The sequence below is a fragment of the Carassius auratus genome, chromosome 35 (genome assembly GCF_003368295.1).
Source record: "Carassius auratus strain Wakin chromosome 35, ASM336829v1, whole genome shotgun sequence".
NCBI classification, from domain to species: Eukaryota; Metazoa; Chordata; class Actinopteri; order Cypriniformes; family Cyprinidae; genus Carassius; species Carassius auratus.
This window is the reverse complement of record NC_039277.1, coordinates 13,443,728-13,455,906: the sequence shown is the minus strand read 5'-3', so window position 1 is coordinate 13,455,906 and position 12,179 is coordinate 13,443,728. Positions and strand designations below refer to the sequence as shown.

General features: G+C 36.2%; 1 protein-coding gene across 1 annotated transcript; it reads right to left on the bottom strand.

Annotated features, from left to right (window-relative positions):
• Positions 1-2,145: 2,145 nt before the first annotated feature.
• LOC113054495 (WSC domain-containing protein 1-like) lies at positions 2,146-11,848 on the bottom strand. The gene is made up of 9 exons (XM_026220083.1): positions 11,496-11,848; positions 8,033-8,566; positions 7,823-7,937; positions 6,884-7,068; positions 6,538-6,659; positions 5,198-5,369; positions 4,956-5,120; positions 4,610-4,810; positions 2,146-3,920 (listed from the first exon to the last, which is right to left on the bottom strand). The coding sequence occupies exons 2-9, from the start codon at positions 8,430-8,432 to the stop codon at positions 3,568-3,570; spliced, it is 1,713 nt and encodes a 570-aa protein (XP_026075868.1). The 5' UTR covers positions 8,433-8,566; positions 11,496-11,848; the 3' UTR covers positions 2,146-3,567.
• Positions 11,849-12,179: the final 331 nt, after the last annotated feature.

Below are 12,179 nucleotides of genomic sequence, written 5' to 3'. Positions count from 1 at the left end.
CTTGGTTACCAAGGAGACAAGTGTTAGTAAAGAGCATGTTTGAGAATATGAGACGTATGATCGGAATACAATGAAAAATTAAGAGACATATCACAGTATTGGTATAATTTATTATTTTATCAATTATATAGTTGTGTTTAATTCAAATATGAAATTAGCTCCAAAATATTTTCTATAATTATTAACATTTCTACATTTGATAAAATAAACAAAGTATGTATTTTTTGCATTGATGTATTTCATTATAATTATTATTGTTAGTTGGCAAATATATTTGCAGCATTTAAAGTGAATGAAAACCGATATGGTTTAGAGGACAGTCTAGCTGAGAGCAGAAAAAAAAAAACAACCTTTGAGCTGACGGGAATCTTAATGAAGACTCACTCATGTCATCTAGTGCCCTTGATCAAGGTGACTTCAAGCGTAGCCTCTTTCAGGCTTTCATCACAGTCCTCAGAGGTTTATAAGCCTTACTCAGTATAAAGTGTCATAGTCTTGTGTCAATGAGTGTCAGTTCTCACTGTCTCTTCGTTCCCCTCCTCTACCTCTCTAAACAGCTCTTGGTAATGTTCAGCCATTCAAACACTGTGTGTGTTCTGAACGCTGCCAGTTTCAGGCTAGATTTATGACTGATGTGCTGTTTGGACAGATTTGTTCTTTGCTTCTGTCTGAGGAGACTATATTAGACTAAAAGGGGCTTGTACTTTATTATTCATATTAGGACTGATTGATTCTGGCAGGATGGGAGACTGAAGGACCGAGGGATGAACCGAGAGCTGCTTTTGACTAAGAGACACTCAAAGCATCTAAATCATCTTAATATTTCATATGCTTACTATTCACATGTATCTCCATTTCCAACAACCAAATGACTTTTGCTTCTATTGTTTTTTAAAAAAAAGTCAATATTATTATCAGTGATTTTACCGTATATTAAAGTATGTTGGCCAAACTTCTACAACAGTATGTCAAGAAATATAGGGTGTGAATGAACAAAATGTGATCTAAGAAAAATATTAATATACGGTAATATCGCTGACTTAGAAGAGAATATTTTAGCAAACATGACATCCTGTTATTTTTCAGATTGTTATTATATTATTATATTTAAAATATTTATTAGATGTTACTATTTTATATATTTGTAAAATTATTATCTTATTAAATACCATGAAATAAAAAAATATATAAATATATATTTTGCAATAAAAATATTTTTATCATTATATTTTAATTCCATATTTTATAAGTTCATTGGATAAACACTGTTCTAGAACATTAGCAGTTAGCAATATTACTGATATTAATTTGTGTTGCTGCCTTGTAACAATCTACGTTTCTGTGCTATTTTTGCACATTCTCCATTTTTGCATTTTTTTTTTTCACGATTATTTCTATGTACATCTTTTGCTCCTTTGCTTAAAACATGTAATTCAAACTTCACAGATTGTTTCTGTAGTCCTGGACCCTACTGGTGCTCTGCAAGGGGAAATTCCAGCAGGACATTATCAAATCAGTGAATTGTGTCACATGGTGATGGATTGTTCCAGCAGGTTTACCGTCACACTATATTTAACACATTGATGGACTGTTGTGTTAGTGTGTCTTGGATGTGTTTGGCAGAGACCAAACAGAGCAGCTGTATGCCAAAGTTCAGTCAGCCTCTCAGATTCTTAGAAGCACCCCGCAGGAGAAAGACCAGGAACATGTTCATATTTTAATGGCAGAATTCTCTGAATTAATTTGCTTGCACTGAAAACCATAAAAAGCTCCAGTGTAAATTTAGTTTTTCATATGCAACTTTAATATCCAAGGCACCTTATTCCACTGAAAGCCTTTTAAAGTAGCTTTGTACATTTTACATTGACTTATACTCTGTTTTATTTGTTTTTGGTAGAAAGTTAAATCACAAATATATAAATACATTACATTAGATTAGATTATGATATAATATAATTTTGAAATAATGTAAGTAATTATTGAAATGATTAAGATAGATAGATAGATAGATAGAAAGGCTGATAATAATAATCTTTACCGATTGATCAAGCTTTTTAATTATATTGAATAATATTAATTTTGAAGTGCTTCTGTGTATGAAAGCTGTATTTTCTCCAAGAGTTTAAATGACTGCTGTTCTCTTGTGTATTGAACTGTTGAACTGCTAATAGAGAGAAAAAACAAAAACAAATTCAAATCAGTGAACTTCAGGTTCATTCTGCACATTTAATATCCTTTTCGTGGAGTTGTTTTTCTCTGTATGACATATCCAGAAGCTAAAATAAGATCCATTGGTTCCCCTGTGCCATTTGTTAGGGCAGCTTTTTCATCTGTTATTAAATCTGATGCAAATGTAATAAATCATTTTGTGATTTTGGTTTTCAAAAACCGTGAGTAAAATTTTTATATGCACAGCTTTTCATAAAGATTTGAAACTTCTGAATAATAATCGCACTAATTATTCTCTCTAATGGATTATTACACTTGCATGTAGCTAAATCAAGATGCCAAGTTTGCAACATTGAGATCAAATATGATTATCTGGCATGTATTCAGAGATAAACACTTTGTAATAGCTCAGATCAACACAGGAGCATGCTGGTCCTCTGTGAACAGATTTTTAGGCCTCCCCTGTAAATGCAGCTAGTGGTGACACCCTGTGATGTGAGAAAACCTGTCATGCACAGAATAATTCTGCAGACACTGCGTATTTCTTTCAGGCTGCAGTGACATTAAGCACAAATTATAATTGGTTAATCACTCAAATCTAAGGGACTAATGTGCTAACTAATTAAATCTAAAAACTCTGAAAAATCACAGCACACTACCACTCTTTAGGAGCTGTCAAAATGAAAGATTTATGGCTTCCTAAGTGCCACTATAGAGAAAGAAGAAAATAGTGCATCAGCAGATACATTTATCCAGTCAACCCCCTGCTAAAAATAAAAAACATTTGGTTTTGTGTGCAAATAAATACCCAGCACTTACCTATTACACTCAGGAAGATTGCTCTTCCTTGCTCATCTTATCTGTCTATTCGAGTTTCTCTAAAATAAGCTCATGCCAGTGCTGTAACCTTTCAAAATTCATGGTTTTGGTACATTGTAGTAATAAAATGACCGAAGTACACAAACTGTTCCTCACACAAGAGCAAGATCTCGTCTTGTCATTGTTCACAAGGGAACATCTTTCCCTGATGGAATGAATGCATCTGTGTTCATTGAAGATGTTGTGACCTTGAGATTCCGAACGCGCATCAGAAACACAGTTTTCAAATAAATACACTTGGGATTTTAAGTATAAAAGCAGCTGTCATGCCAAGGATAGTGTAATCTGCTTAAGGTTAATATTACTTTTGAAAGTGAAACTGATGCTATGAGAGCTGATCAGTTTAATGATAAAACATACTAACTAGACACAGTCTCAACAATGCTATCAAATCTGGTGACAACGCAACATCAAACACAGAGCACAAATAAAACAACAGACAAACAGACAGCAAGAACTCCGTTTTTTTTACTCAGGCACTTTGTGTTTGTGTCCAACAGCAGCTGCGTTCCCAAATCCTCACCTGGGCATGTACTCCTGTGGCAGGCCGCTGAGGTTTCTGTCTCTGAGGGCTTTATCTACTGTACGGATGTATTTGTCTATACGAGCTCTCATCTCAGGGGTGAAGGGGTCAAATGTCAGGCTGCGGGATCCAGAGCGTTTAAAATGGCCATCTCTGTTGCTCTCTGTGCACAGTAGTCTTTCCTCAGAAATGCTGGTGTTCAGAAAAGCGCTGATGGTCTTTAACTGAGGGACTAGATCTTTCTGTAGATTTTCAAAGTGTACCACCAGCAGGTGGTGGGCAAACCGCAACCAGGCCAGAGCGTGAGACACCCACCAGGATGAATAGCTGTCCACAAACTCTGACCACTCTGTGAAGGGGAAAAAAAGCATAATTATTAGATCTAAACTAGCATCTCCCACAAGCTTAAATCTAGGACTGCATGGATTGGGGATGGAACAAATAGGGAATTTTATGATTAAAAAATGCAATTGCGATTTAAAAATAAATATAATAGATACCGTATTTTCCGGACTATAAGTCACACTTTTTTTCATAGTTTGGCTGGTCCTGCGACTTATAGTCAGGTGCGACTTATCAAAATTAATTTGACATGAACCAAGAGAAATGAACTAAGACAAATGAACCAAGAGAAAACATTACCGTCTCCAGCCACGAGATGGCGCTCTATGCTGCTCAGTGCTCTTGTAGTCTACACTGAGCAGCATAGAGCGCCCTCTGGTGGCTGGAGACGGTAATGTTTTCTCTTGGTTTTTGATTCTAAATAAATGCGACTTATATGTTTTTTTCCTCATCATGATGTATTTTTGGACTGATGCAACTTATACTCAGGTGCGACTTTATAGTCCGAAAAATACGGAAAATAAAAACAGGTGTGGAGGAGGAGAAATAATTAGTATCTTGATTTTTAATGTTTTATTTTGCTTTTGTAAATTATTTTAAGTCAGTTTGCTGAAGCCCCCCTGGATGAGACCCATTGCTTTAAAATGTTTGAATATACTGTAAGGATGAAATAAATGCAGTTTCTATCATTAGCACCTTTGCTCCTCCAGTGAACATCTGACGCATATCCCAGGTGTCCAGCACACTTGCGGTTGAACTCTGCCATTAGAGAGCGATAGGGGTTTCGCATCAGCAGGACGGCTGAGTCGAACATTTCGATCTCTCGCTGGCCGCTTTCATGAGTCTTGACACAGATGACTCTCCCGCTCTGCCAGTAATCCTTCTCTCCTTTAAAACCTGCAGAGACGTGAGATTGAATCTCCATTCAGAAAAATCTGAGCTGAGTCTCCATTGGAGAGGTTAAAGAGATGTCATTGTTGATTGCCTTTCTTATGGGCAATGTCTAAAATTGTGTTTTTAACTGTTATTAGTTGACTTTCACCTTTGTTGTACAGAGATCCATCGAAGTAATAGCTGCCAGTGTAGAATCCAGTGGCGAGTTCAATCAGGTGACGTAACCAGGTGTTTCCTGCCCCTGGAAAGCTGGACAGGGCCACGAGAGTGCTGGACTTCTGGGGCAGAAATCTCCTTTCTTTGCACATTGCATCTGATAGAACAGATGTTTTCTGTTGCAGCATTAGTTCTTAAAGAGACATAAAGTTTGAGTAACATGTTGTAGGTTACCTAGCACAGGAGTACTGTACACCCAGTAGTAGTCAAGGTCATAAGGAGAGGTGTGATTTGTCTGGTTGCCCCCCTCACACATGTATTCCTGTTCACTCATCTGGACTGTGAAGAGAAACGAGACATGGCTGCAGAAACAGTCGTGCCCTCTCAAAATGGCCAATGGCAGGTCCTGATAAGGTCACACAGAATTTAAAGGTGTCAGATAAAGGAATTAAATTATCATTATTATTATTATTAATATATTCTTACAGTGCTGACCATTAATATTGGCACCCTTAGTAAATATGAGCAAAGGTGGCTGTGAAAATAAATCTGCATTGTTTCTTTTTGATCTTTCTATCAAAAGATCCTATCATTGAACTAAAACAATTTAAAATGGGGTGAAAACTCACATTATGAAATCAATGTTTTTCTCTAATGCATATTGGCCACAATTATTGGCACCCCTAGAAATTTTCATGAGTAAAATATAAAGTATATTCCCATTCATACTTAATTTTTTTTATATATATGGTGTGGGTGACTACGAGCATGAAATTCTCCAGCCATGACTTTCTTTTCCACAGGATTATAAATAGGACACAAAGGCCAGATTCCCTTAATCATCCATCACAAAGAGTAAAACCAATGAAAATAGTTCTGATGTGCAGAACAAGATTGTTGAGCCTCACAAAATAGAAAGTGGCTGTAAGAAAATAGCTAAAGCATTTAAAATCCCCATTTCCGCCATCAGAGCAATAATTAGGAAGCTCCAATCAACTAAAGATATTACAAGTCTGTGGAAGAAGAGGTTTGGTTATATTGTCTTAATGCACGGTGGGGAGGAGACTTTGAATGGCCAAAGACACAGCTGGAGAATTGCAGAGATTAGTAGAGTCTTGGGGTCAGAAAGCCTAAAAATAAAAAACAAACAGACCCTACATCAACACATCAACACAACAGTTGTTCAGGAAGTTTTCACTAATCCAAAAACAAACTCTAGCATATTCAGTTGTCAGAAATGATTAGAACTTTGAATGGGACTGGCTTCTATGGTCAGATCAAAAAAACCCCAGCAAAACCCACCAAACCCACCCACTGTTTATGTTTGGTATAAACAGGAATACAATTTTGAGAATTTTTTTGAATGCAAGATCAAAAAGATAAACCATTTATTTTCACTCTCACCTTTGCTAATATTTACCAAGGGTGCCATTATTAGTGGTTGGCACTGTGTAAGTAGTAGCAGAAGTAGTATTAGTAGTATTATTCGTAAAACATATTATGTTTTTGTAGTCTAATGACACCCTAAAGAAAACACGCTTTTATGGATGGATACAAGCATTTGTGAATTGAACCTGATCTGTACAGGTCTCTATACACTGCTGAGGTGTGTGTGTTGGCTCCGAGGTCTGGATCAGGAAGTTATCAGTAGAGTTCTTTGGCTTCTTGTAACAGCCGTGGTAGTGAACAGCTCTGTCTAAGAAACATTGAACAGAAAACAGATGTCGTCTTACACAAAGCCTCAGGTGAGCTCATCGAATCATACTCTATCCAGGTCTATTTTGGTCATGGGTTCTGTCCTTTAAATGAGTTCTTCTCTTCATTATTTACAAAAAAAATAATCATAATAATTAAGCATGTCATATGTGTGTGGCCCATTCATGCAGAATTGCAATCTTGTTCTGTTTTGATGTTACTAACATCTTCTCTGTCCTGGAAGTCGATCCTCAACTCTGTAAACAGACATGCGTCCCACCCCTCCACAGGGGGATCCCTTCTCTCCACGGCAATCCAGATTACAGTCCTCACCCCGAGCCCGCTGGGCACAGACCCGATTTCCACAATGGCACTCTGCTCCATACTCCAGCCCAGCATACCGGAACCCACTGCAAAGAGGGATTGTTCACTTAAAAAAAAACAATTATAATAATTGTAATTTGCTCACCCTCAAGTTGTTCCAAACCTGTATGAGTTTCTGTCTTTCTGATAAACACAAAGAAGATATTTGAAAGAATGTGGGTAACTGAACAGCTGATGGTCCCCTTTGCCTGCCATAGTATTTTTTTCTACTTACTACAGAAGTCAAAGTGAATCATCAACTGTTCAGTTACCCACATTCTTCAAAATGTCTGTTTTTGTGTTCAGCAGAAGAAAGAATACAGGTTTGGGGCAACTAAGCGTGAGTAAATGATCACATTTGATTTGTGTGAACTATTGAGGGAATTCACATAGACATGCACATGAATATGCTATTTTATTGTATTCTTTTCTATTTTATCCTGCTTTACCAGTCTTATCTGGTCAGAAATACTTCTGCGTTGAAGAATGAGGTGGAGAAAAGCATCACAAAGTACCTGTTGGCATTTCCTGAAGGAAGCATGTTTTGAGCAGTGATTACATTTTTTCTGACTTTGAATATTCCAAGTTGATTATTTTAGAATGGAATTTCTGTATTTGAAATGGCTTTAGCATTTACATGTTTTTAACACCCTTTCTAATGCTGACTGTGACTCTCTGGATGAATTCCAGGTCAGCCGGCTCAAATTCTGCCACCTGCTTCTGTTGATAAACACTGAACACATTCTTCAAAAAGAACAGGGTTCCTTTCATTTACTCTGGGTACTTTCTCTAAGACGTTACCTCTCAGAGCAGGTGTCCTGACACAAGGCGCTGGTCATTTTGCGGAAATCATAAAGAACGGTCCCACTGAGTGCATGCTCCGTTTCATTGTTTATAAAACATCCGATGTAGGTCCCTTGAGAAAGATTTTTTTAATAAATATAAAACGTTTAGAATAATACGTTTTAAAAAAAATCTCCAGTTTAAGATGGTTATTTTATAAACCATTACCTTTACGTCTGTCTTTCTTATGTGACAGACTGTGTTCAGAAGAGCTTTTCTGTTCAGCATAACCATGGAACCAGTGACGTCTCAGATGCCTGATCTCTAGATTACGAGATCTGAGGCGCTTCCGGTCCTTTCTGTTTTCTGTCTGATCAAGAGGTTGGTTGTCCATCTCTTTGATGACAGTCCTCCTGTACAACCACCTGGTAGCAGGTACCTCCATGGATCTAGGTGGCGCTGGTAGTGAAAGTAGCGGCGCGGTATCGGTTTCTTTCTGAAATGTTACCACAATGGAGCGCTGAAGCAGTAACACACTTCCTGCCATGATGTAAGCCACACCCAGAAAAAACAGAAGCAGCTGAGCCCGCCTTAAAAAGTGCTGAAGTCTGTAGAACGGCTTGGCCATCCTGGTTCAAACCATCCGGATGGATGTCAAACAAGATCCTTTTACGTATACAGGACAAATAAATACAAGATTATATATTCTCTGATCTTCATCCTTTAGCTCTTGGTCTCGACAGCATCAAGAGTTCACAGGACCTGAAATAAATAGAAAAGTATGTCAAGATCAGACAATCAAATAAAAACGTTCTTCTTTAGATTAATGCCCTTCATTCAGATCTGAACACTTAATATAAAACAATAGTGAATCACTTGTCGTATTTCTCCGTTCTCAGCAGAAGATGCTGATAAGGCTTGTTGTGACCCAGAAGAGGCTTCAGCCCTCTGGGGCTAATGAGCTGTTTGTGATCAATTGCTTATTAGTTGATGAATCGAGTCTAATGATCATTTTCCCTTTTGATTTATTAAACGTTCGGAAACAACCAGAAAAATGAAGAGAACCTGCTAGTAGGTATGAGGTATGAAAACATCTACAGAAGGAATCTCTGAATTGTCTGTGTTTTGTTGTTTGTTTGTGCCTAGAGGTTTATGGGATGTGAGTTGTCTGTCCATCAGAGTGATGGGTTGGAAGAAATTTCTGCCCGTGGGAGGGGAGAGCTGAACTTCATGTCACAGATCATAGAGATCATTCATATTGCTGACAGCGAGAAGATGTCGAGATTCGTCAGTTATGAAGTAATGTGTCGGAGGAAATCATCTGTTTTGTCAGAGTATTAGTAGCCTACACTGTAAAAAATTATCATGTTACAGTAAAAAACTGTAAAATGCTACAGTAAAAACCTGTTCATTGGTTAACATTAAGTTTCTATACTGTAAACGGTGAATAACTGTGTACATCTAATGTTAACATTTTTACAGTAAAATACTTTAAAAATGATGGTTTTTGGAAGTGAAAAAGTACAAGTCAAAAAATATTAATTGACATGCAGAATTCCTTGCATGACACTTCACATTTGATGGTTTTTCGTTTAAAATTTTTTCTTTTTTTCTTATCAGTTATGTACATTAAGGTTTTATCTAACACCTAATGTTGTTAAATTAATGTTTATTGCATTATTTCGGTATTATGTTTTAGCATGAAGGTGTTTAGTGTTTGTGTGAATGACACTGTGCACCTATACTGTATATCAGTATTTCCCTCCTGTTTGTGATGAGCTTCCATCATGTGATTTTCTCATCACCACCTGTTTTTGGTGGTTGTCAGTGTATTTGAATGGTACATAATAGATATTAGTATTTCAATAGGTTGGTATATTAACATTATATCAGTTAATGGAATACTTTTTTTACTGTGAATTTAAGACATTTCAGTAAAACCTAAATGTTGAAATGTATCTTTTGCGGGTAAAATTTGGCGACCACAGCTGCCGGTATTTTACCGTAAATGTTACAGATTTAAAAAAAATTGCGTATGCTTTGCAACTGAAATGATCTCAAATCTGATACTATCTGTATTTGATTACCCGAAAAAAAAAAAACATTTTCTACTTAGGAATCTATGTTACAATCTCTAATCTATGTTACAGCGAGGCACTTATACTGTACGTGAATTACATACTGTAAATGTTAACCCTAACGTTAATGTTAAATTAAATTTAAATTAAATGTTAATACTAGTTGTTGCAATAGTATAGCCACAAGATGTATTTTAACATGATTTCAGTGTATAAATCACTTATAAATGTTTTCTGTTTAACAATTTTATTAAAAAAACTATAAAAATTTTACAGCTTATTTGTCATGACAACACTATAATCATCAAACCCCAAAATGACTGTAAAAATTACTATTTAAAGTTGTAACAGAACAATTGCGTTTGTAACATTATAAACATCATATTGCTGTTTTAAATCTCCCAGAAATGGGCTCAAATCGCTTCCATTTTAAGTGTGTCACTGTAAACCTTTGCAGTTTTTTAAATAATATTTTTTTTTTTATATAAGGTAACCAATATTGTGCCATATATTTTATCAATTGTGCTTAACTCGTGCTAAACCCAGAATATTCCTTTTAATTCTGTAAAGTTTAAAGTTAAACTGTGATCAATCATTTTGATAGCATTCTCTCCTAATATATTACTAATTTCCATCAGGATTCTACAAATAACAGCGAAACAAACAGCATATGGCACTGCTTGTTTAAATTAATCATCCAATCTGAAATGCTTGAGAGTTCATGTCATGTAGAATCTTTGGAAAACTGTCTTTGCGCCAAGAGGATTCTCCAGGAATATAGCACTTGTTTCTAGACTTGTGTTATATCCCTGCAGTCAACTGTGCAGCCTAACATAGAAATGAAAATCATTTACATTCTGATTGAAAAACCTTTATCTTCTTGATGGGAATGAGAGGTCTGTCTGATGATCAACATAAAAAAACATGTTGTTTGTAAATCAGCACATTATTATTTTTTTGCTTCTTTTTATAGCACCTTCTCTTTATTCTGTTTGCTTAACACATCACTCAGCATGTATTTAGAAATGATTTAAATTTTATTTTAGTTTATTTAGTTTATATTTTAGTCAGGTAAGGGTTTGTTTATCTCTGCAGAACTCTACATCTGTTTGTTATTATATTAGTAAGGCAGGAAATTTCAATCTATTTAGAGAATACGTTGAATTTCTTCAGTCTGCAATAGAAAAAAGTAACATTCTTTTATAAGGTCATTTAAAAATGCACTTAAATGTTAAAAATAAGCATAAGTTATGACCACAAAAACGAACCAGTGTTCATCTATTCATCTATACATTTGTCCAGACGCAAACTGTCAATAACTTGAAGAGAAACTAAACTCAATGTTTAGACAATTGAGTTTGACGCACAGCTTCACATAGACTTTTATTAATTTACTGCCATTTCAGATCATTAACCTGACGTTATCCTTGTGAGCAGAAGACAACGTTAAATTAACCGTTAATGTCAACCGTTAATACAAAATAGAGCAAGAGAAGACTTCCCTGTGCTCTTTCTGAATTCAGTACGATATTTGTTAGTAAATTATGTGTTAAGCCGCGTTCAGATACACATCTAAGAGTATTAGATTATTTACTCAGAAAAGAGACGTTTACCTTTGTGAGTGTGTTGCCTCGGATCTGTCAGACGCGAATGTGTCCAGCTCACGCGCTCTGTGCGTCTCCCGCGCTCGGACGCGCGCTTCCCCTGAAGAGAGTCGGTGATTCCTGACTGACTGGATGGAAATACTCACCGGCTCTTCCCCGCTGCTTAACTCTATCTGTCGTTTACAAAGAAATGTTTTCGTCGCATGTTTAACGGTTTCTAAATCGTCTGCCGTTCGAGACGACTTTTTGTGTCTCTGCGTCTTTTGAAGTCGTTGGAGAAAAATTAGAGAATTGTGCCGAGTATTTACCGACTTAAAACTGCGTTGTTGTTCCCTGGCAACGTGTAAAACATGGACTGAACGTCTGCGATTAGATGAGCTCGTGACAGAGCAGGCGCTGATGTCAAGCTTTACACCTGCTTCAGACTCTCTGCACACACACTCATTTGCTTGATTGCACTTCATACTAATGTCTATTAAGAACATTAACTATAACATTATAATGGTTCAAGATTTTTAGAAAATTGAATTTGAATAATGCTTGAACAATTCCTTGAACTGAAGCAAATGATTCGAGTTTGATTCTCTGTTGAAACATGTCATATTTCACCCTCACCACAAATTATATCTTGCATAGAGAAAATGAAACCTATTTTTAATAGTTGTAGCATTGTCATATAACATAACAACAGAA